At 37.0% G+C, this 26,600-nt stretch overlaps 1 protein-coding gene across 1 annotated transcript in view; it reads left to right on the top strand.

Moving 5' to 3' along the window:
• Positions 1-26,600, top strand: part of LOC122801056 (arylacetamide deacetylase-like) — a 491,398-nt gene that overhangs the window by 355,796 nt on the left and 109,002 nt on the right. Inside the window, exon 4 of the mRNA XM_044070539.1 lies at positions 6,932-7,103. Within this exon, the coding sequence (XP_043926474.1) occupies positions 6,932-7,103 (172 nt within the window). The remainder of the gene's footprint in view (positions 1-6,931; positions 7,104-26,600) is intronic.

The raw sequence follows: 26,600 nt of genomic DNA, 5'->3' as shown, positions 1-26,600 counted from the left end.
AACTGTCTGACATTTATGTTACTTCAATAAACATAATTTCTTTCTATTGCTGCTCATTCTCACATTATCCCTAACCGTAACACCTCCCTAATTTGAGCATTATCATTTTTCCCCAAAAGGTACCTGCCTTAAACATTTTGTCTTTATTAAGCAACAATTGCAGAAATTGGGATATTCCACTTCACCACCTATTGACTATTTAAAAGCTTACCTGCATTTGGGCACATTGTGTCTTATCTTTGGTAATCCCTGCTTTTGTACATGGTTCTACCATTCCCAGTCTACTACAACTACAATATAATGTGTTTCATCACTCCTACTTGACTCTTTGCTTGATCAGCCTGCACTTCACTGATCACCCCTGTTCTAAATCCTTGTCAACCACTACATGTCCACTCTGCAGTTTTTTCATCCAGAACCCCACTGCAGTATAAACTTCCACACCCTTTCCTTTCCAGGCCTTAGTTCCCATCAGTTTTATTTCACAGGTGAGAAGCTGAAGTTATTGTCCTTTACCTCCAGCCCATCCCTTCTGTTTATGTGTCCCCAAAATTCATAAATCATACCAATCTGGCATAATTCCCCAGTAATTTACTCTAGACCTCTTTTGCCTCCCTCCACAGTGGTACAACCACATGTGCATCTTATCCATCTTTTCCTCTGCACGTCTCCAACACTCTCTGGATATACATTGTTCTTGTTGTATCTTTACAGGAGTTCGATGCTACCTGTGCACCATCCTTCTATACTGATCCCCATCAGGGCTGGCCTCTTTTAATTTTTTCATCACTGCTAATATTCTTTTCCAAAAACATTCTTCTGCCCACATCACATTCTTTTTTCCTTTACTGTTTCCCCAGCTTACCAAAAGTGTACTCTTGTACATGCTCCCCAGTTGCCTGTAGCTGATACTAATTCTTCTCTTTTTTACCTTGTTACAATTTGTTAAAGGCAGCCATGGAGCTACCTTGCTTTTCTTTACATTATAGGGGAGTATTTTCAAAAGGAGAGGGATTGTCTGGAAGAACCATCTATCTCACCAGCAGATTCAGTTTATGTTAATGTGGAAGTCTAGTTCTTTTGAGTGAGTGTTTAGTGTGTTATTTGTTTTGTGGACATGTAGGAGGTCAAATAGAACTTAGTGGGAATATGCTGTGGTATGTTAAGCTGAATCATATGTTAGGAGAAGAGCATATCAAAGAGGGCATCATGCTGTACTAAAGGTTTAATGACAGAGGTGCAGAAAAGGCTAATGACTTCCTTAGACCTTGAAAATATACCTCTGGTTATCAGTCTAGCCAGATAAATGAATTTCTGAATGACAGTGGATACATGGTGATCAAAGGATAGTTTGGTGTCAATGAAAGTACATAGGTGACTAATTTCCAGAGGGGTTTCATCTATGTGGTAGTTGTACAGGTGTCTAGTTTTGACAAAGGGTACTCACTTTAAAAGCCAGGATTAATAATTTAGCTTAAGTCATAATTCAGTTTAAGATCATGATCCAGATGCCATTAGTTTGTGTGTGTTTGTCTCTCATGCAGAATCTGCAAGTCAGATGAAGAGTTTATGACAGCAGCAAGCTTGCAGTCATCTGCAGATTTGGTCAGTCACAGACCCTTGATATCAGCAGTAATATCAAAGAAATCATACCAAAGAGAAGTGGTGCCAAGAACGATCCCTGGGGATACCACTGGCAACTGCTCTTTTTGATGAGGTAGAGTCTCCAATAGTAACAGATTGGTTTATACCAGTAAGCCTGTTTACTTCCAGAAAGTAACATAGGGGTTTTCTTTTATTTTGAATAGCTTATTGATGATGCCAGACCCAGGTAGGAAGTGTGACCCGATTTGCCTGCATCTTATGAGTTGTTCAAATATGTCCACCAGATTCAGAAGGCAAAATCTGTCTTTGACAAACTCAAATTGGCATGGATCGAAGGTTTGTAAACTTCCTGTGTCCTTATTAAAAAGTTCCATGATTATATGTTTCATTGACTTAGAGATGAGACTGGTGAGGCTAATAGGTCTATAGTTTCCATGGTCATTGTGGAGCAGGATGACCACAGTAGCTCTACACACCTGTGCTATCAATCCAGTGAAAAGGCAGAGACTGAATAGTCTACTTGGCAGTGTCTGGCATGAACGAAAAAGACAGCAAGCGCAATTTCAGGACCCACAAAGCTAGTGTTATTGGCTTGGAAGAGAGCATCCAGAACTTTCTCAGAAGGGATAGGTGGTAGTATGGCTACTAATTTGTTGGGAGAATGTTTGAGGGAAAGAGGGGACAAAATTTCACCTGAATTTATCAACTAACATGTCCACTGGGGGGGGGGGGTGATATATGTTATGTATTAGCTCCTTGCATTGTTGGGCATTACTTCAAATGTTCATGACATAATTGAAGAAGGCTCTGTGATTGTCCTTAGCATAGTTGGTGATTTTCAATTCATACTTACTTTTGGAGGATTTGATATTAATTCTGTAGAACAGTTTGTGTGTTGTACCTTTAAGAAGCATTCCAAGGACTGCATGTGCTTATAAATAGCCAGCACATGCTAGATTCAGTGCTATTTTGAGAGTGCAGCCAGAGAGTGAGCATGTATGAGTGTAATAGCTAGTTTGTTTATAAGCTTACCTATGTTAAAGTTATTAAGCCTCAATTCGGATGTGTTTATATATAATAAAGCTGCTTGAACAGAACCCATAGAAGTGTGTCTGTTTTTTCCTGTCCAGACAAGTGCCATAGTGTCAGAGCCAGGATTCCATGGACTGCTTTTCAGAGCTATGAGGTACAGAGTTAACAATGAAGGTAAACTAAGAGAACCTAGCACAAAAAAGGGCCAGAAACAAACTAAAGGTAATGAAAACTTGCACAAATTATTTATTTATTAAAAAAGATAAAATGGAGCATTACAAGGGTGCAGAATGTATTAGTAAGAAATCAGGAGACACAAAAAGTTTATTAATTAAACAAAATGTTTAAAATTAAGATATTTGATAAAACAATTATCAAAAAAGCACATAAGGGATTTGGAATTATATCGGAACTGTAAAATGAGCATCTTTAGAGTAAAACGAGCACAGAAAAGTATAATTGGCATAAAAAAAGATTAAATGAGTAAAACAAATATAATAAAGGGCAAAAAGGGCACATTAAGCATAAATAAAGCAAAGCGACTGCATCTTTTTTGGCAAGACACTTTATTTTGGCATAGCTTACTATTTTGTATTGACTGAAGCTATTCAGGGCATAACTAGAGTTATTCAAAATATCTCAAAATGTGTAAAAGTGCTTAGAATGAGTGCTTATTACTGTGCATTTAATCTGAAGAGTTTATTTGTGTGCAAAGTACAACTATTTTGTAAAGTGCAGTCAAAATACAGCCATTTCAAAAAGTTTCTTGTGCTGGTTGTGTCTATTCACAGAGTGCCACCATTACAGAGTGTTTATTACACCGTAAAGTGTTACTTAGCAAAGTACAGCCAGTTTGGGAAAGTTTCCATGTGCTGTGTACTGCTTATTCACAAAGTGCAATCACTTTGAAATGGTTTTTACTCTCAGCTTTTTCTGTCCAGTTTATTCACACAGTGCAGTCATTTTGAAATATGTCTTACACTAATAAGAGGTGATTTCTTACAGCACAGGGATTTCAAGAGTATTCTTGTGCCCAGGAGACTTATTTCACAAAATTCAGTTATTCAGAGGCTTGTTGTGCTGTTGGGCATAGTTACAAGTACTGGCATAAATTTCTGGCATATGTATGTATGTGTGTGTTTGTGCATACTTGCAAAAGCCTTCACTAGTACGTGTTAATATGGCAGCAGACTTTCACAGACTAGGACCACTTGTATTTGATCAGAATATTGCAGAGAATTGGAAAATATTTGTGCAAGAGTATGATATTTTTATACAAGCAGCTTATTCTGAAAAAGATTGATGCACCAGGGCATTCATTTTGCTAAACTTAGCTGGGTCAGAGGCCATTGAAAGAGAGCATTCATTTGTATATGCACCAGCAGTATATGAAGGGGAAGGAGCAAACTGTTATATTTTTGTACAGGCTGAATCAAGGTAAGACCCTCAGTGTTTGAAATGCAAATTCAGGGAAATGTGTAACCCTCAGACAAAGGTTACATTAGAGAGGCACTTGTTTTATACAAGAGATCAAAAGCAAGGCAAAACTTTTGCAGCTTATATTACCAACCTGAGAAACAAAGCTAAAATGAGTAGGTTTGGTGACTTAAAAGATGAGTTAATAAAGGACAGGCTTGTGTATAATATAAATAGTGTTGCAGTGAGAAAGATTTTGCTTTGTGACAGTGATTTAACGCTGAGCAAAGCTGTAGAAATTTATCAAATCCATGAAGTTACAGAAAGCAAAAAAGTATGCTTACAAGTGATAAGAGTATGGTTTCAGCAGGCTCCAGAGCAAATTTAGACAGCATGCAACATGTAGCTAGCAGGAGGAGGCCTCAGCACATGGCAGCTGTAACCTGCGCAAGTGTGGAATGTAAAACCCTTAGTTTTCCAGCAAGTTCTAAGACTAGTTTAGTGAGAAGGACATGCTCAGGGTATACTTTCATCTGTAAGCTGAACATGAACTTGCCAAGGATAAGTATTGACTTTAAATCTTATATCAGGAAGCTAAATTTGAAATTCCTTCTTGGGGAGAACTATAATGTTGAAAAGAATCCCCTATGTATAGCCAGCACTTTTAACCAACCTGTTCATCCTACCTTACAGTCCTTAGAAAGGCTATGTGCATTGGACCTATGGTCTGTATGTACTAGGAAAAATAAAGGGAATAACCCAAATGGTAGGGGTCAACAAAATGTGACTAAACAGGAATGAGAGGCCTTAAATTTACTAAGGACAGCTGATGTCAGAGTGAGTAAACCAGATAAAGGTGGGGGGTTGACAATTATGGACAACTGGGACTATACAGCATGCATGCATGATATATTGGCAACAGAGGCTTATCAGAAAGTCTCTTTAAATGAATGAAATGTAGCTCAACAACAAATAAGGGGTCAGATTGAAGAACTGTTTATAGAAGAAAGAATTGATGTGACAAGCTACAATTACTTGTGCATGCCATTTCCCCAAATACCAATTTTATTTGGGATTCCCAAAATCCATAAGGATTTGACCAACCCACCAATGAGACCACTAGTTGATGATAGGAATTCGTTCACCTATCCTTGCACCTAAAAGGTAGATATTATCCTGAAAAAGTATCTGGTCCATGAAAAACAAATTTGTAGTATTTCATGGTCCTTTTTACAGAAATACTGACCAACTTAAGTTTGACGAGGACCACGGGTTCCTTACAATAGTTGTCAAGGATCTATATACCTAATTTCCACATAAGGAAGGAATTGAATGGATTAGGACCATTTTAAATAGGAGAGGTGCAACAAACAGGGAGATCGACCTGGTGACGGAGTTATTAGATTTGATTTTAACTAACTATTTCCTCTTTGATAACTAATCAACAGAGAGCTTTACCATAAAGTATGAGCATGACTGCTATCTACAAATGTATTCAGCACCTTTTCTCAGGTATACCCTACTGCACTTGTACATTTGCAGCTGTCCACAACAGTGCTCAGTCATCCTCAGGAGGATGTGGCCATGCCTGGCTAGATGCTGTTGTCCACAAGGTTCAATACACAGTAAATCAGAGTAAGAATTGAAACCACCTTGATAGATTTATTTTAGTGAAGTGGTGTGAACACTTGGAACTTTAAAAAAATCATTCTCAGTAGTGAGTAACTATGTTGTGCACTAAACAGCTCTTCCAAGATGTGGGTTTGAGCTCTGACATTGGGTCTGATTAAATATCCTTAGGCATCCTTGTGTAATTCCAGACCACCAGAGTACAGCAATAACATCTGCAGACACTTTGAGTTTTATCAAACAAAATGCATGCAGGTCATTCCACACAGTGATGATCAGCGCTTCTTCCACCGATTATAACTGCACATGTTCAGTTACTGTTGTTGTCGCTCCACTGCTTACTGAAATATGATGATTTTATTTATGTCTATTTTATTTTTTTAATTTAGTTACCAGGGATAGATCACTAGTCATTTCTGACCAATTTCATTTTCAGCCATAATGCTTTTTTTTTTATAAAGATCTGCACCCATTTATAGTGGACAAAGAATTGAACAGGCAAACAGCTTCAGTTAGACAATAATGATACATAATATCAAAGAACCACATTACATGTACATTTTACATACTGTATAAGTACATAATTTACATTAATATATTATTTTGTGCATATAGATTTGAATACTTTAAATTGTTACTCCTCATTCTGTTTTTCAAACCTTAATTATTATTATTATTATTATTATTATTATTATTATTATTATTATTATTTTGTCTTACAGCACAGGGCAGAAATCATCTACTTGTATGAAGGTTAATGCATTTCAATTTATTTTTCCATTTGTTTACTGCCACACAAAGATGAACAGAGTTTAATCCATAGATCACCATGGTATTCACAACTTGGCATCTCCAGTTACTGCTACTGTTGCTCCACTGCTTACTGTAAAGTTATGACTTGCGTACACTAATGTGCTTCTTAAATGATCTGCACACATTGTTTACATCAGAATTCCTAGTTGTTGTTTTGGTGACTAAATGGTGATCTTTTTTATTTAATTCTCTTATGGTCAATTATAGTCACTTTTTGGAGACTTGACTATATTAAGATATGAACTAGCAACCACTATGGTGCAAAGTGCTATGTTTTTTTCCCCATTATCTTTGTTGAAGCATAGAATAAATAGATGCAAATAATTCTTTATTGTTCTTCATTTAGGAATTCATTCTCATGATCAGGAAATTCATAGTCAGGGATCTCTAATGAGTGTAAGTTGTTCAAATAAAATTTTTCTTATTATTTTTTAAGTTACAGATTGGCACCGGAGCATCGTTTTCCAGCTCAGTTTGAAGATGCATACGCAGTAGCAAAATACTTCCTCCAAGACCAAATTCTGCATCAATATTCTGTTGATCCAAATCGAATTGGTGTCTCAGGAGACAGTGCAGGAGGAAATTTAGCTACAGCAGTAGCACAGGAGGTATATTAAGTGCTTTATTTTGTTAACTTTATGTTCCCTTCTTGATCTTTTTTTCACTCATTCAGAGAATGATCTACTGGCAGATATTTTAGAGCACACTTTGAGTAGTCACCAAAGATGCACATAGGCAGTTAAATACAGCTACTGTATTTTTCAGCTTACTATAAAGTGAAGAGACGTTAATACTGTGTCTGCAATGGCTACTACAGATACAGTCTTCTGAAAGGTACTACATTAATGGTATGAGTGCTAGTAAGATTTCTTATAGGAATTTATTTGCAGCCCCTTTACTGTACTCAGGATTTGCTAACTGCAAAAGGTAATAAAGGGAATTAAGATTTTGTCCACACAGGACTAATTCACCATAACATTTACTGAGTGTTTTCACCTAAAAGAAAATACTTCATCAGAATGACAAAACAGAAATGAAATGAAATATGTATAGCATACACACCAAGTCATGTGATCAAAAACCACTAATGAAGATTATTTCACTCTGTTGTGTTTCTTAAAAATACATTTGGTAAACATTTAATCTTTTAACCTTGGTAGTCTATCAATAGGTGATTCTAATTATCAAAACAGTTCTTTTTAAGTAAATTATTTTGCAAATCACCTCATCCCCATCCTAGTACTGAACCTTGTCTTACACAAAAAAGAGAATCAAAATTTGGACAATCAAGACTGTGTTTGACCAGAGCATGTTTGCTATTATCTTTCCTCATAGCACACACGTGTTGATATACCCTGTCCCTAAGCCTTTCCTCAGTCTTACTTGCATAAGATGAACATGAGGTAGATGTTGCATGATTCACCACAACAGTACTATCACAATGAAAAAAATCATTGTCACTTACTGCAACATATTTACAAACACTGATGCACCTTCAGTGCGGTTGCCATGTTATGTCATTCCAACCCTCAGGTTGAAAGCTGGATGTGGCTTACCCCTCTCAACAAAGCCTTAATATACATGCCACCCTTATGTAGTTTAACACCAACCTTAATGGAAAGACAAACAAAGTGGTCAAAAATGTGCCACTGCTTAGATATACTATTCATAAATTGTTTATTGTCACTGGAAAATAAGAAACACATAGCTTAAAATAAACATTACTATCACTTTTTACTTTATTGTTATCATTAATGAGTAGGGGGTTGTGTAAAATAAGGGCAAAACAATCATTCCTTTCAGATAAAACCTCAGCTGTGACATCAGAAATAAGTTCTAGGAAATATAACCTGTTAACAAATAAGTGTTTTAATAACAGCAAATAGTGGGAAATTTAACAAATTTTAATGGCAGTTGTGACCTCAGAGTTACAACAACACAGCAAGGGGACTTGGTTCATCATAAGGAGTGCCAAGATATTCCTGGGAATTCATATAGAATCCATCTTGCGTTGAGTGGCAGTAAAAATGCACTGTTTTCATGATGCAGAGATTTGTGATTCAGAGACATGTTAGCTGAAATTAGAGAAGATCTCATTATTGGTTGATTTGAATGCCACTGGACATCTATTTACTACCTTGTGTACTTCCTGTGGTAGTTAACTGTAATGTTGGCCTCATCTTGATAGCACAGGCATCCCCCTGCCACTTTCCCACATACAAATACACAGTAAAACAGATAAACACACACATTGCATACCCCATACCTGTCCTTGTTCTAATGTCTGGTCTGATATCTGCTTTATCCCTACCCTGGTAATCATTGATGATTACAGTTAGTCCTTAATAAAAATAATTCAATTTTCATTCTTATATCCTTCAGCGAATGAATGGTAGTACAAAAGCTGTTATCCTAACAATGTTCTATGTTTGTAGGGGGAATATTTAAATCAGTCTATGAATCTGGTTTTGTCTTGATGTCTGGAGATACAAGGTTGAGAGATATGCTTAACATTCCCAGTTCATCTCTTTTTTAGGTTATAAATTTCTCCAGGCATTGAATATTGGATGACATGGTGGCATGGTGGTTAGCATTGTTGCCTCACAGCAAGAGGTTCCCCAGATCAATTCTCAACGTTGGTGCCTTCTGTATGGAGCATGTTCTCCCTGCATTTGTGTGGGCTTCCTCCAGGTAGTCTGGTATCCCACATTACAAAGATGTCCATCTGGAGCACTTCTCCCTGGGCTTCCGCTGAAAATTGGCTCATTCCAAGTTGGACTTTCCCAATAAACAAATGTTAAAAAAAAAAAATAAAATAATGTCTGAGAACCTCATATGTAAAAAAAAGCTCTACATAACTTATCAGTTAGTACACTTGGATAATGTTGTGGTTTCATGTGTGAAGAGTGCAGGATTAGAGTGTCTTTTATCTCTTTCCTCACTATACAAGTAATTTTTGTTAAACAAGTACCTTTAAGGTACACTATATAGAGTATTCTGAAGCCTAGCATTCCTCCAAAACTCACTTTAGTTAAGAGTTTTCCCTGGACTGTAGTGTTCCTCTTACTAACGTTATAAGAGTTTTCTCTAGTGACTAGTGATTCCCCCCACATGTCAATGCCAGTTCTGTTTAAATGCTGTTCATGCACAAGTTTAAAAGGTATCACCAAAGGCCCAAAAATAGGAACAGATTTTAAATGTTGCTCTTATAAACTTAGAAATTTGCTAGAACAGAATTTGTGTCGGAGTACATTTTCTGAAGGCTATGGAGCCTGAAACTTATCTCTGTCCTCAGTGATTAGCCACAAAACCACGTTTCATGTGGAACAGGCCAAACTTATAAGGCAAACATCTGGACATTCTACCAAAATCTGTGCAGTTTAGAAGTATCACACATACACACACACGCGCACACACACACACACACACACACACACACACACACACACACACACACACACACACACACACACACACACACACACCACCCAGCTTCATTCCTGCCCCTAGAGACATGCACAAATGAAGTCATATACACTGCAAAATCTTTCCTACTACTTTTTAGCCCCCCCCCCCCCACTCCCCTCCGCATACCTCTCAAACTCTCAAAGCAAGAAATCTGGACAAAGTCACTAATAATGGGGAAACAAAAATATGGACAATTTTTAAATATTGCTCTTACAAACTTAGAAAGTTGATAGACTTATAAAAGTGGCACTGCCCAGTTAAGGTCAACAAAATACACAAGAAACTACAAAATAGAAATGTAAAGCCAACCAACACAGCTATAAAACAAAGGATTTAATGTACAAAGTTCGTGCTTTCACAGCAAAACTTCTGCATCATCAGACTTACAATAAAAACAGTGAGGACAACCATTTATATATAAAAAACTCACATGACATATCTAATTGAAAAGTTCAATAAAGTAATTTTCTCCCTTTTAAAACAGGTTTAATGGAAACACGCCCATTCAAGCCTGGGTGTTTGTCAGTATTTAGACTGACAATCCACCTTAGTCCTATACATTCTGTTAGATTCACTAAATCACCAAACCTCAGACTTTCATATAGCACTTCTAGAACAACAAACTTTAATTTACGTTCATCCCCATTTTCAGTAACATGCTTGGCCAGTGCATTTGTTTCTTTACCTTTCTTGATATCACCTGCATGTTCCAAAATTCTCTCCCTTAAACTACGGTTAGTTTTGTCAATATAGTAACAATCACAGGTCATGCAGATAGCACAATAAACCACATTCTCAGTGTTGCAGCTTAACAAAACATTGCAATTCCAATCTCCTATTCATAGATTTTAGGTAGAGAGTAGTTGTATTGGCAATAAAAACACAAGCAGAACAATGCCGGCACGAAAAAGTACCTAATCTCTCAGCCCCGATATGAGATTTAACATGTTGATTTTTATAACACTATTGACGTTTCAGGGAGAGATTGTTTTTAAAGGAAAATTTAGGTACATGACCAACTATGTCAGCTACAGCATAATTTATCAAGAGAACAGACCAATGTTTTTTAAAAACATTACACAACTCACCAACATAACTGGAGTACGTGAGAGGCATCCTAACTGTTTGTATATTATTATTAGTTAGTTGTTCAGAACTAACTAACATTTTGAGTAGAGAAATAAGGCCATGCAAGTGAATCTTTAAGGGCATAGACTTCATCCATAGTTTTATATACTTCAGACTTTATATAACCTCTGTCAATGAAGTCACAAGCCATCTGTCCGAGCGCAGCTTGAGCTTCATCTTCCTTGTCATGCGACCTTATAGTTCGTAAGAAATGGCCTTTAAGCACATTTTTGGGTATGTGTCATGAGTCAGATGCTTGTGACTTCAATGATAGAGGCTATACAGAGTCTGAAGTATATAATAAAACTACGGGTGAAGTCTATGCCCTTAAAGAGCCACTTGCACCTTTTGTTTGTAAGGAAAATACTTAACCATTATGCCAGCCTCCTGTCTGATATGAAGTCTGAAATTCAAATGTATTCTGTTATTTTCTGAATTCAATCCTCAATGATTTACGGGTGATTTGCCAGAAAACTACAATCTTATGAGACACAGACCAAAAATATAAGTCAAAAATCTATACATTCTGCAAAAATCTGGCCAGTTGAGAGCTATTGAGAGCTACCCCCCCCCATCTCCTTCTTTCTCTCTCTCTCTCTCTCTCTCTCAGTCTATCTTCCCCCATCTTAACTGTTTCAATTTTCACAGAATTCCCAGATTTCTGCCCATATTTTTAGTCTGTTCCTCATAAAATTTGTGGTTTTCTGGATTTTTGTGGCAAATCAGTGAGGACTGAATCCATTAAATAATGACAGGAATTTGAGTTACAGACTTTATACCCTTCAGAAAATGAATGGTAACATAGGACCTTCTATTCTAGCAAGTTTCTAAGCTTATAAGAGCAATATTTAAAATGTGTCCCTATTTTTGGGCTTTGTCTCCCCATTATATATATTTTTTGTCCAGATTTGTGTGTTAAGTAACTGAGAGGTATGTCTTTCATACCTTTCAACTGTCCAGATGATTTTTATTCTGCTCCTCATAAAGTTTTTGGTATTCTGGCAAATCACTGGGCTAATTTGAGGATTGAATTTACTAAATAATGACACACAGTTGAGTTTCAGACTTCAAATCCTTCATAAAATGCAAACCCTGTTACTCTAGCAACATTTTAAGTTTATAAGAGCAATATTTAAAATATAAAAATAAATCGTTTTCTATTTAAAACAATAAAATAATAAAGTAAATATCACTCGCAGACACATAACAGTTCAATTAAGCTTTCACTCTTATTAGATGAAAGAGGTTATATGTCCATATTTTGGAGCTTTTATCCCTGGGGTGTGCAAACAGACAAAATACTGCCAGAAAATGCTGTAGTATTCCAGGCAAGACTCAAACAGATAAACCACTGACACTAGTCTACTCACTGCTGCTAGCCGAGACTTGAGAATCAGGATCAGTATTCAGGGTGAACACCACCTCCAGGTACGCAGCCAGCAGCCACCAACAAGATAAGTAATAGAGAAGGGAAACAATTGACTGCAGCTGTATTTAATGGGAATTAAGCAGCTGCCAAATACAGCTGCAGCCAATAATACTAAAGTCCGGGCAGGTCAGTAGTTAGGGTCTACAAAATTCCGATTGAGTAGTGAGAGTAACATAGACATTTGCCCTGAATGGAGAAGAGCATACGCTCTCATTCCTGTTAGAGGAAAAGGTAAATAGGTAGATGAGGCCGTTGTAGAGAAAATGGGCCATACCAGTAAAAGGCAGACACTGTTCTTAAGACAATTACAGTATATGATCAAGAGTTGAATCTCTGCCAGAATACCAGACAGACAGATAACTCAAACTCTGGGGCACAGGAAGATTCTCTGGGGAAGACTAGGAACACTAGTAGAGTTTTATTGAGCAATGCTTGGTCCTTATGGTGGACTTGCTCATGTGAAGAACTAAGGCTACAACAGACATTCCCATTCTGGGGAATCCAGAAACGTAAGGCTTCTGCTTTTTTTTTTTTTTCCTACAAACAAGTGATGATTGTTTGCATTTCATATTGTCATCTCAGTGTAAATTACTTGTCTGCCAAGTTGTATTGCACTTGGTTTGCATTAGCCTGGGTGTGTGACTTCTTTCCAGAGTGGAAAATACATTATATGACCAGTGCGTTTATGTACTGACTTTGCATTATATCTTTAGTGAAACTAATGTATTTTTCCAGAGTAGCAAAAGTTTCTGTCACTGGAAATATTACACCACAAAAACTTATTGCATTGACTATGACAAGACGGACAAAACTTTTTAAGCACATTTTTTGTTGCTGATTTTTTTTGAGTGCTCAATAGCAAAGTTGCTATTTAGACTGCAATGAAATTCTTTGGCTGTGGTTCATTATGAAATCATCACAACTTAAGAAGTTGTATAATTCATAGAAAAGGGCTTGTAAGGAGTTCTGTTACTCCAAGGTATAGTGTTCATTTGATTGATAATATCAAGAAGGAGCCTCCAGTTCTCTGCATAGAGGCTGTGGGTATCTTTGTCATCCCCTCACAATGATGTAGTTTGTCTTTTGACAGAAACAAGTTTGCTTTTTGGCAAGACTCCTTTCAGTTTGTAAAAATGAATCATTGTTTCATTTACCATCTTTTGATTTTATTCGGAAACATGGATTTCACCATTCGCGTATATAACTCATTAAGTCCTTAAATGCAGACTGATACTTTTAGCACGTGTTGTACCTCAGTCTCCAAGAATAAGTACTGAAACTTAAATAGTTTGGTCAAAGAGAGACTGAGCTATGCTTTGCTAAACATATGCCCAAATATGCCTGGTTTCCTTTAGACATATCTATACAAATTAATTTTAAGGAAAAGAGTGCAATGCATGTTCAGAATTTATTAATTCTGAGCTGGCGCTGTCAGTAAATATGTCACTAACAATGATGGAGGATACAATAAGAGGGTGAAAAGCACAAAAGAAATGCAACAGAACAGAAGATAAAGTTATATTCTGTCCAGGAAGAATAATCTTACTCAATAGTCAGGACTGATTTTTAACTGGAAATTGTACAGAATATTCTCAGGTAGTCAGGAAAGGGATGAACCACCAAAAATGTTTATAGGTTATGTCCATTAGAATGCTGTTCTGAACGTTTTATGTACAAATAAGCTCAGTTTGTTAAGTAATACTTTAAGAAATCAACTTAATTTTCCTGAAGGAGATTCTATAGTGCTCTGTTTCTCAAGTAAAATATACTTGGAAATTACACTTGGTGGTCTGGCTGATGGCTGAGACCAAAATCCTTTCTCCCCAATATCATTACCATTTACATCTTACGTGACCAAATATTACCAGCAGTGGACTATTGAACAACAAGGTAAAATACTCTTCATAGGTTCTGTGACCATGGTAGGAGCTTGTCCATACCATTTAAAATAAATCTGTTTAATACCATTTTAAATCTCAGTATAATATATTCTCATTTGCTGAATTATAACAGATGGCTTTATCCTAAGTCTATGCCAGGTATTGAGAATCTATAGCAACTTCCGAAGCTCTGCCTTTTGCTCTAACACATTCTACAAGAAACATAATTATTTGTTTTATTGGAAATGAAACTAAGAACAAGAAATTATCAGAAATAGCTAACAACATTACAGCTCCAAATGTTATGCTACATGAACAATATTTTTTGTAGACTTAATAAATGATTATAACTTCATTTTTAAGTGACTGGATTAGTTAATTCCTCATGAATCACTGGTCTGTATAACAAGAGCTGTAATCCAATACTGGAAATTTCAAGATGCTTTACTCAGGTAGTTTAACTTTAGTCTGAAGTATTAACAGTGACCTGAATTTAGAAGGAAAACTTGTAGTATTATTGTTGCATTACCACTGAGAGAAGCAGTCATTTGTCTAAAAATGGTGATTTTGAGGGCATGAATAACTGGAGTACTGTTCAGAAACTTCCTATGACTGGACATATATTGGGGTAGAAATAAGTGTTGATTCTATGTGAGTCCTTGGGCAAGATTCCAAAAGAGTTGTTATCAGTTCAAGTCTGCTCTGATTCTAAAAGACTTTGGTGTAAGGCCTGTCTATAAGCAGGTCTACAATGGGGGCCAGATTCTAAAAGACCTGCTCTCAGTGTAAGTTGTCACACTGAGAGCAATCTTTTGGAGTCGGGCCCCATATTGTTGGATAATCAGGATGTTCTGTTTGTGAAAGACAGACTAATGTCTATCAATTTACAAGTGCAAAGTGAATTTCTTCATTATTTTATCACTGTATGAGTAAAAGTTGTGCCCATTTTGCAAAAGCATACATGTTTTGATAATAATAAGAACAATACACTTTCTGGATGGGATACCAGTACATCACAAAGCGTCATTCACAAAGGCACACAAACATCACCTTTGGAACTATACAAAGAAAATAATTAAAAAAATACCTGCAACATATCTTTAGAAATCAAAATAAACCAGAGCACTGACAGAAAAAACAAGCAATTTAAAGGAGAACATAACAAGTGTCAGATAGCAAGCATAATGGCCAGAATCAAAATGCAGGCTCTGACACTGCAAACCAGCAGCCGCTAACTGCCATACTGACCATATAGAACTTCAGGAACACATCATTTTATCGATACTCATTTCAGCAATCAAATGAACAAATGTAGGTGAAACAACTTCCACCTCCAGTGGGGATTTCTCATTTCTTTACTACTGTGCAACCTTGGTGTAGGTATATATAAGTTTGGGGACTGGAAGGTGCCCCCCACATGGGAGGTGGGGGTCCTTTTTTTCTGATATGAAATACCTTTTGAAAAACTGCATTAACAAAATTATGGTTGCCTTCAATGCGGGGAGGTATAATTAAGAATGTCACTATCAAAGATAATGCTTAGGCATAAGTGTGCTCCTGAGTCTAGAGGACATTATCAAACTGAGATTAATTGCATTTATGCTGGGAGTTATGGAAGCTTTCTGGAATATACTGCTAAATGATCAGTAGAGGAACATTTTCATAGTGTCTGAAAATCAGAGTTAAGTAGGCTGATTGCCGGTCTTTTATGTATTAGTTTTGAAATATGTCTGCAGTACAAAAAAACTGTAGAACAGATGGTACTGTACAGGTGCATTTAAGGAAATATAATGATCTTTGCTAAGTGGCATATATGGACCAACAGGGCAGTCTTGAATAAAAGTCACTGTTGTGAAATGCCAATCTTAATTGTGTCCTAGCACCACTGACAGAATGTAGAGGGATAACTATAACCCGGGTGACCCAGACTCAGCATTTCTGGTATCTGAGGCTCTGACAGGGAATGATGAGCGTGCCTATCCTAGTGGAGAGGTGTTTGTCTAGGTGCTGTCTGAAGAGATGCATGGTATATAGAGAGGAGTAGCCCTCAGACAGAATAGACAAATGTAGGGTGGATATAAGTGCTTTAAAAATGAGGTTTGAATAAACAAAATCCTCCACTCAACAGAAGTCACTATTATGACTTCCCCCAAGACTCTGTTAAGATCTATGCCAGTTCCTGCCTCGAGTCAAAGAAAATCCAGGGGTGGATGGAGGAGGTGGTAGACCCAATGATGTATGGGGGACACTGGAAGGGCCAGAAAATATGGAATAAAAAATGTGAAAAAAATGTACTTTAGCCTTTAGAAAACATTTTCCTCAATGGAGGTCTCTTCAAGCAGCATTCTAAATTGACCCTAGGTGTGCATGTTTGTGCCTTCTGATGAAGGTTAGGTGATGGGCTGGCAACTTGACAACGTAAAACTTTATGCCACTCATTCTGTGGACCAATGACCTGCTGTGGTGAACCCTAGTAAGGGAGCAGCCAAAAGGAGAAGAAGAAGAAGGGGTCTCCGTAAGCACATACATTTCTTTTCAAGCAAAATGAAGCAGCTTGATAGGTGATAATAGCAAGTCAAAACTATCCTCTACACCTCTACACCCATAGGAAATATATTTTCAGGCATTCAGGGACTTGTATTTTAAACATTTGGACCTATTTAGAAATCAAACAGGTGTCTTTCACGGTATTAAGCTAGTTTCACATCAGCAATGCAGACCAAACATTAGTTAAAATATTCTTGAGCAGCAAAGAAATAGCTGATAATTTGTTTCATTTCTGAAAATGAAAATGAGGGTCTAAAAAGGTAGCGTGTCAAACAGACAATAGTTTGTGAATCATAATAATTCTGCCAACATAATTATTTATTTCCAGAAGGATTGTTGTTAGACCCATCTTTTAAATACTGTCTGATTGTTTTTTTCTTTGTATGCTATAGTTTATCTAGTTGTTTTAAGTGAGGAATGATGTAACATGTAAACAAGGTGACGTCCAACAGCCATGTCATTGAAGAGAGCAAATGCTGCAGTGGTATACTTAACACATAAGTAGCAGATTTCAAGTGATGTCCAGTATTTCTATAATGGTAGTAGAATATACATATTCATTTCTATAACTCAGGGGAAGTTATTCATGAGTTGTTAAGCATGCAGTTAGTAATGTTGTTGCCTTTCGGTGTCTAGTTCTCCATTTTAGTTCTCAGTCTTCTATGCAGAGTGTATACATCCTTTCTGTTTGCAAGTGGGTTTTCTCTGGATCTATAGTTTATTCCCAGATTGAAAATGGTCCTACTGATAAATTGGCAAGGCGCTAAAGTTGGCCTAAGTATATGTGTAATGTAAGAGTTTGTTTGTGTGTGTGTGTGTGTGTGTGTGTGTGTGTGTGTGTGTGTGTGTGTGTTTATCCCTTGATGGGATGGTACCCCATTCTTGAATTTCTGGGCATTGCCCCTATTGAACGATTTTGTTTGTGTTACCCCTACTGAGTGCCAGCACAGATTTCAGCATGGCGCTGACCTACTATTAGATAAACTAATAGTGGGAGAATAAATGAATGAATGAATGTTAGATAAATAAAGTATTAACAAACTGCTTTGCTTTGTATTCCAGTGACTCTGGAAGAGATGATACATAGTAAGTTGTTCTTTTCCTAAGATGTCAGATTAATGTCTAAACTATGTAAAAGAAATATATCATGATCTGTAAAGCCATGGAGTTTATTATTATGGATCTCATAAACAAGGACATAGGCAATCTCCAAGCACTTGACCCCACACAGTTCGGATTCATCAGGGGCAGATCTTGCCTGTTGAACCTGGTTGACTTCTTTGAGACTGTCACCAAGGCCCTGGATGAGGAGGTCAGTACATACAGCTTATCTTGACTTGGCCAAGAGCTTTGACACAATCTCCCATTCAGGCATCATCGAAAAGCTAACACAATTAGATGTAAATCCCTATCTCATGAATTGGGTGGCCAACTAGGTCACAATAAGACCCACAAGGTCAAAATAGGTGCCACCACCTCTGACAGTAGACATGTCACTCGTGAGTTCCCAAGGGATCTGTCCCGGGACCCCTACTGTTTGGCATCTACTTCTCAGAGGTCCAGTCAAAGACAAAAGGCCTGTGGCTGACCAAGTTTGTGGATGACTGTAATTTGTGTGCTGTCATTGACTCCCCAAATGATGTTAGCATACTCCAAGAGGGTCTCACTGCAACAAATGATTGGTGCCAAAGTCATGGCCCTAAGTTAAATGCAAAAAAATGTATTATCATACCATTCGGCAAAATTATGGCCCGACTGATTACCACATTAATGGCAACCCCCTAAGCACACAACCTCAGGTGAGAGACCTGGATATTCAGTTTGACAACGATCTCATATTTGACTATCATGTAGTGGCAGTGATCAGAAAAGCCTTTTACTTGGTTCATTTCATAAGTAAAGGGATTGCATCCAGAAAAATTATTACCTCTCTGTACTCCTACATTATTAGGCCTATAATTTAGTATAATGCCCCATTTGGTAGGTACCTCTCCAAAGACCTGCACCAACTGGAAAGGCCACAGAAATACCTCTCAACGAGAATCCATGGCCTCCAACACCCATCTTATGTGGACAGGCTCAGATCACTATCGCTCTACTTGATATCATACAGATTGCTCAGAGGTGATCTGTGTCTCACCTATAAGGCAATATTGGACCCTTCCATACTAGAGAAGCTACCCATAAGTCTAACTTCTCATGCATTACCTGCTCGAAGGGCTTAAGCTGAATATGCAACATCAACAAAACCTTGTGAAGAAACTGGTTTGTCTCCCAGAGGCTACCCTGTCTCTGGAATAGACTTCCCATACACATCAAACAGAGTACCTTACTGACCCTCTTCAAGTGCAACCATGATGAGTGGAAGGAAAACCACAATTTTGTCCTAGGGGTTCCACCTTTGCCCTTCATTGACAGGAGAAACAGGTGCTGACTGAGGTTTCATTTTTGGTGATAAACTCTTGGCTAGGCTTGTAAGGACCCCAGGCCCATTAGCCTAGTAACCTCCTATGATCCTATGATCAGAAAAGGGCTATCATTTGCTAGGTCATATCTCTAAACTTTCTTCATGAAATGTAGTGACATAGTTTAATTTATCAGTAGAACTGGCACTGAGTTTAAAAATATTTTAATAAACTGTGATAAAACATTTCTGCTTAACTGAATTGAAGCCTAAAACTCATTCAAAACTAGGAATAATGAATGCAAAAGTAAATGGCAGAATATGTATGCCAATAAAACACTGATACCAAAATACTCTAAAACATTCTACACAGATGTAAATAGTTCATACAGATATATAATGTTGTGTTACTGTATCGAAAGCCATCACTACTGCTATGTTTTAGGACAGTATTAGGATACTTGTTTTAACTGTGACAAAAGAAAATTTTTGTATCGTACTGAGAATCGGACTAGCACCAAAGAATTTATTTATTTATTTTTTGCTTGTTTTTTTTTTTCACTCAGGACGTGGTCTGGTCTGAAGACCCTTTTATTTTATGGGCAGGCTATGGCAAACAAATAAATATAGTTGAAGTCATAAACCATTAAAGTATACAGAACACAGTAAGCAATATATAGAGATAAGGACTCAGCAAATTCTTCTAAGTTCCAAGCAACATATAGGTGAGGTATAGATAATGTGAACTGCTAGATTAATGAAGGAAAAGATGTAATACAACTTTATGTCACAGATGCACTAGTATATAAAACCCCAAATCATCTTGTAAATCCTCACAATAAAGTATTTTCAAGAAATGATTAAAATAACTGCTAGCAAATCATTCCATTGCGCAGAGGTCCTTCATAGGAGATCTGCTTATGCGATGATTGGCATTTCTTCCTATAACAAATGCTATGTTCGGTTAACTCTCATATTGAATTAAGCATGAAGAAAGCAAAATAGTGGAGCTACAGGACCTCATTGCCATATCTAGTACCTAGTTCTGATAGAAATGTAACAAAAATAGGCTTTATGATAATTATCCTAATGTGCCTGTTTATGGTTTTAAAGACTAAAGTTTTAAAAGCAAAAAGTGGAGTTCAATAAATAAAGTGGGTATCTTGCACTGAAGTTTGTAAAATTATTTTGAGATAAAGTCTGTTAATATTGCTGTGTGTCTTCTGACAGTCAGAACAATATGAGAAAAAAAAGGTGAATTGCTAACTGACTTACCTCTCAACTCTCCAGATTTAGCAGAATGTCCATATTTTTGCTTCATGTTTTTTGCCAGTCCCTTATGAAATGTGTGTTTTTTCTGGAAAATAAATAAGTATGCTTTAGAAAATGAATACTTTTGTAAAATGTTAATCTAGCAACTTTCTAAGTTTATGAAACCAATAATTAGGATCTGTTCCTTATTTTGGACCATTGTCACACCATTCTTTTTGGCTTTATCCAGATTTCTTGTGCAAAGAGGCTGAGAGGTGTGCTGAGACCAACATTTCCTAAGTTCTGTCATAATGCTGTAATCTTTATGTACCTGAAGGCATATAGGATGCAGACAAATGAATTGATTTCACAGGAGAAAATGTCTTAGTTTAAAATATTTGTAAGGGATTGAAAATGGCAGTGATCCCATTAAATTTTATTTTAAAAAAAGTTGTAGGTTAATTATAAGGATCTTCATTCTTCATAAATGCGATTTCAGCATTACTATACAAACAAGTGTAATGGTAAATCATACACACACACACACACACACACACACACACGCACTTTCACTCAACAATTTAGACTTTAGTTACTTTAGTCAGTGACTACACAGTGCACTATCCATATATTCGACTATTGTTGCTGCATTGTTTTGTTTTTGTATTAATTGTGTTCCATTTCAGAGTGTGTGTTTTGTTTGGCTGTACTAAGTATCTCCTTTTACAGCATGCCAGATTCTTCAAGGGACCATGTCCTTATGCTATCTTTCAGAGTAAACAGTCCTTATGCTATCTTTCAGAGTAAACATCAACAACAACTATGTTCCCTGTTGTATTATGCATTGTGTGTGTTATTTGTAGACCTGAAAGTGGCTCTTTCTTGACATATCAAAAGTCTTTTTTCCTATGTGAAAAGCATGTTGATAGTGTATATTGTGAGCTTTTTAAATTAATTTGTTGACCATTGCTCAAATAGGTTCCTAGTAATGTCGCATTTATGATATCCAGAAAGTCCATTTTCGAATGTCCGAGTATTTGATTCTTTCGATGAGGCTTTTAAACAAGTTAAAATGTGAACAGCAAATAAGGACTGAAGCAGTTTAGAAGTATTGTATGCAAGTTAGATTTATCTACTTACTGACATTTAATTAACGGGAAAGTCTGACTGGCCAAAAGTCCATTTTCAGAGGAAGCCCGGTGATAAAAACTCCAAATTGTTACAAAACATTTTAAGAACAATAATTTTACAGTCTTCAAAAATAAAACGGAAACATCTGCAGTTTAAATAATTATGATCAAATTAAACATAATATAAAAGCATTGGTTAAAAATTGATATACGGTATATGACAATCATTTAATATTTAGGAAACTTTTAGACAGTTTGTAAAGAAATTAAAAGTAAGTTAGTCTAGTACAAACAGGAATTGCAATATGAAGTGAGGGAAAATCAGGCTTATGGTATATTTAGAGAGAAAGTCAGGGAAGAGAATTAGATAGCAGTAAGGAAGTAAGTGAAGAAGGGAGAGTAAGGAGTTATAAGGAAAGAAAAGGTACTTGTTCACATTTAGAGATATCCAGCTGGATTCAATAAAGCCTACACTAAGTGTTCACTTTTCTGAGGAATAGACAACACAGACATAGCATGCACCTTCTTCCTCGTAATTTTAGTTTTCCTACTGATATTTTTCTGCTTTAAATATTGACAGAGATTCATAAAGATTACCGCAAAGTGTAGACTGCATATACAGAGCATAATCTTTCTGAGTGACTAAAAAACACAAAAAATGAGATAAGAATTTTATTGAATATTGAAAAAGGCAGACTCAGCAAACAAACCAGCAAAAAACACAATCCACAGCACCACAGAGAATGAGACGTCTAACCAAAAGGTTTGTTTGTAAAACCAGCATTAATCCTTAAAAGTATAAGCTCCTTTGTTTTTGTAAACCAAAAACTTCTTCAGATACATTTAAAATTCCAAACAGAACTGTTTAAATCTCCATCCATGAAGTTAGAAACACACCCACAATCCATTACATCAGCCATAAAGCTAAAGTCAGAAATTTAAAGGCATATACACACCATGACAAAGGTAATATGCACAAATGCAAATAGTGTTTGTTGCACTTGTTCTAAAAATTAATCAAAAAAATTATTATAAGTAGTCAAATGGATAAGTAAACAGTCAAAAGGCAGTCACGAAATGAAACTTTTGCCACTAGGAGGTCAGCCAAAGCTCTTTATTCCAATACGAGTGAACAAGGCTGAAACCAGCCGTAAAAACATGTAAACGCCTTGATCCTCTATAAACAGACAGTATGCGTTTTCGTCAGATTAAATGGATAAGTAAAAAATATTGCAGTAATTTTGTTAATAACTTTCCAAAGATTTAAGTTTTAAAACTGGAGCTATACTATTCATGTCATTCAAACCCAGGTGCCTGTAGGCTTCTAGCCTAATCTGCCAAATAAGCTCCCGCTGTTCCAAGAAAGTTGACCACGGACCACCCCTCGGACACTTCTCCACCTTCTCTAATGCACTCAACTTAAAGTCATGTGTTTCATTCATCATAAGGTGCCTGTAAAGGGCATTGGTAATTTTTTTCTTTCTAATTTCATAAACATGCTCATAAATCCGGCTGTGCAACCTTTGCTCAGTTTTTCCTATATAATAAGCCTCACACTGTTGACATCTAGCTCCGTAAATAATTCCTGCTGTCTGACAGTTGTATCTCCCTGTTACAAAATAATCTTGATTCCTCAGGTTAATCCTGTCCCCCTCCAGGATGTATTTACATGTACTGCACATTCCGCATTTAGCCATCTTGCCCCTAAGTGGCATCTGTATTTTTTTCTTTTCCAACATGTCTTTAAAGTTGTGACCCCTTCTATAAATAACAATAGGGTGAGTCCCCATGATTTGCCAAAGTCCATGATTTTCCCTGAAAATATTCCGATTCTTGTTTAAAATCCAGTTAACCTTGTTACTTTTCATGTTGTATGTGGTTACCATAGCTCCTGTATATTTATTTTCATAATGTGACCCTGTTACCACCCCAGTATCACACTGTCTGTTCTCTATTGTTAGGATAGGTTGGTAAACCCCTACTTCCCTTTTGTACACCACTTCCTCTTTAATTTCCTGCAACATTTCCACTGGGTACCCCCTTCTACTAAACATCCTGACCAACAGTTCCAGTTCCATGCTAAAACCAATTTCTGTTGTACTCATTCAGGCAGCCCTCATCATCTGTCCTTTCCCCACTGCTTTTTTTGTTTAAATGGGCGAAAGCTGTTGTAATATAATAGTGTGTTAGAGTAAATGGGCTTACGATAAACACTAGCCATGTCACCCGCCAGCTCAAAGTCCTTTTCAATCATCACATCCAAACAGAGCATTCTGTCCCTGCTGCTAGTATGAGTAAATTGCAAAAAATCTGTACTATCATTGATGTACTGCAAGAATTGTTCTAAGTGTTCCTCATCTTCCTTCCATATAATAAACACATTGTCAAGGTAATGCATGTATATCTTAATACTATCCATATATTCCTGCCCGAAAATTGGGTGGTACTCCCATTGTAACATAACCACATTAGCCAGGAAAGAACCCACTGGTGAACCCATGGCCACCCCCTCTTTTTGCCAGTATGTCTTTCCTTCGAAATATATAAACTTGTTGCACAGAATGATTTCTAACATTTCCAGGCATGTATTTATTTTGTCTTGAATGATCCCCTTCCTACTAAGGTAATGCTGTACTGAGTCCAAGGCTATCACATGCAGTATCAATGTGTACAATTCGCATACATCAAATGTGACTAGTTTAGCCAAGAAATCCCATGCATCTCAGCATAAATGTTGTTCATCTTCTAATAAAAATTTATATTTCATGTCAATAAAATGTGCTAATGGTATAGTAATGGAGCACCTCCCATCCATAATAGGTCTTAATGGTGGATTGTTAATGAATTTGTGCACCTTGGGTACCCCAAACATAGTGGGTGTTTGGGGGGGCACAACTGAGAGATATTTAAATTCTTCCATACTAATATGCTGTTCAATAAACATATCCTGAGTTGCGTTCTAATTAGTGTGTATGCTTTATTGAGCTCTGACAGACTGGACTGTTCATAAGCCTGGCCTGCCAAAATTTTAAAAATATGTTCATTATAGTCCTTTACAAACATTACAACAATCCCCCCTCCCTTGTCTAGTTGCATTGCCCTCAGACCACATTCATACAGCAAGTTAAATAACCCCTTAATGTTATTTTCTATCGCTTCAGCACTGTATGTATTTCTAAAATGTTTCCCGAACATTAAACGGAAATCAATTTCACAAAATTTTTCAAATTGTGACAATAAGGGATGCAATGGGGGGGGGGTTGTACAAACTGCTAATTCTAAACATGTCATTAGAAAATTGTTTATCTTTAAAAAGAATGTTAAAGTTCAACTTTCAAACAAAAACTTTTAAGTCCAAAATTACCTTGACAAGATCAGCTGGTTTTGCCGGTACATAGCTCAAACCCCATGCAAAAATGTCAGCAACCTCAGTTCCCAGTTCTATCCCAGTGTAATTATAAAGTTTAAAGTCCCCTTCTTGATTATTAATAATCCTCACCAAGCTTCTCGCTCGGTCATTGTGGCTGTAATTCACAGGAACTTCATTCTGATGATCCACCACCATGCTATTTATGTTCCTCTCATTCCCCTGTGAGGGGGTGGCATTGTTGTACTGTCTGCAAATTGGTTCATTCCCTGAGGTCTCTTCCATGGGTTGTGGTTAGTTTGTTGGTTCACTTGCTGTAAATGAATCCATTCCACCCAACATAACTCAGAAAAATCCTGCCCCTGATTTGTTGTTGTAGCCGTTTCCACAGCCGAGTTGTTTTCTGTGTATGTTACTTCTGGGGACCCAGAAGATGCTCCCCCAGTAACATGCCCATTGTTCTGCCTGTTATTTTTATTGTTGTTATTAAAAATATGCTCACCCCAAGCCTGGGAAATTGGAGATAATGGATAAGCAGAACTGCTTGAGATAGTCCCTTCTGTCCCTTTCAAATTTCTTCAATTTGTACCCCTTAGATTAAATAAATCTCTGCTCAGTGCTAGAAAATATACAGGCATGTTCCGATCTAAGTTCAGCATATTGTGTATGTTTAAGCACCCTGTCATTAATCTCCACCACTTCGGCTGACAACCTTTCCACAAGAATTGAATTGTGTTTTACCAAAAGTTCCATATATTCGCACCCCTGATGGTCGAATAAGTCTAATAATTCCTTATGAAGTTGCGAATCCTTCTCTAAGCCTGTGGGGTACCTCCATTGACAAAATCCTTTAGGTACCCTTTTCACCTTGATGTTCTTGATAGAGTAAAATTTCTCCAACTGCACCTTTTTAAATTTGAAAAGTTTGTAATTAGGCATGTCCAACATGCCACATAAATCACTGCTGTCCCCAGTGGTTTGGGTGTGTTCAAAATCAACATTAGCCCCGATCCATTCTGAAAGGTTTGGGACCTGGGCGTTGATAATACCCCCATTACTGTTATTCTGGGAAAAAGGTGCACAGTTTTGAAATACCTGTCCTGGTTGTATAGTCCCACCAGTGCTTGAGGTATCAGCCTGCAGCGTAGTTTCAGCCATCTTAATGTTACCTTGAACTGGTTCTGGATTAGAAGTTTTATCCACCTGCTGCATAAGTTGTTGTACAAGAAGAGTGAGATTACCAACTGTCTGCTGTAAAGTAGATATCTCACTAGCCAGGACAATTTCTGAAGAACCACTGAACAAAGATTGGGAAGCCATCTCTCGCCCCGCTGCCATGGTGGGAAACACTGACTGTTGAAAAAAGAAGACCCAGCAAACAAAGCAGCAAAAAAACACAACCCACAGCACCACAGAGAATAAGACGTCTGACAAAAAGTTTTTTTTTTTTTGTAAAACCAGCTTTACTCCTTAAAAGTATAAGTGCTTTCATTTTTGTACA

The sequence above is a fragment of the Protopterus annectens genome, chromosome 4.part1, assembly GCF_019279795.1.
Source record: "Protopterus annectens isolate FY-2018-M chromosome 4.part1, PAN1.0, whole genome shotgun sequence".
In the NCBI taxonomy this organism is placed as follows: domain Eukaryota; kingdom Metazoa; phylum Chordata; order Ceratodontiformes; family Protopteridae; genus Protopterus; species Protopterus annectens.
Note: the sequence above shows the minus strand (reverse complement) of the source record. Positions and strands in the feature narration are given on the sequence as shown.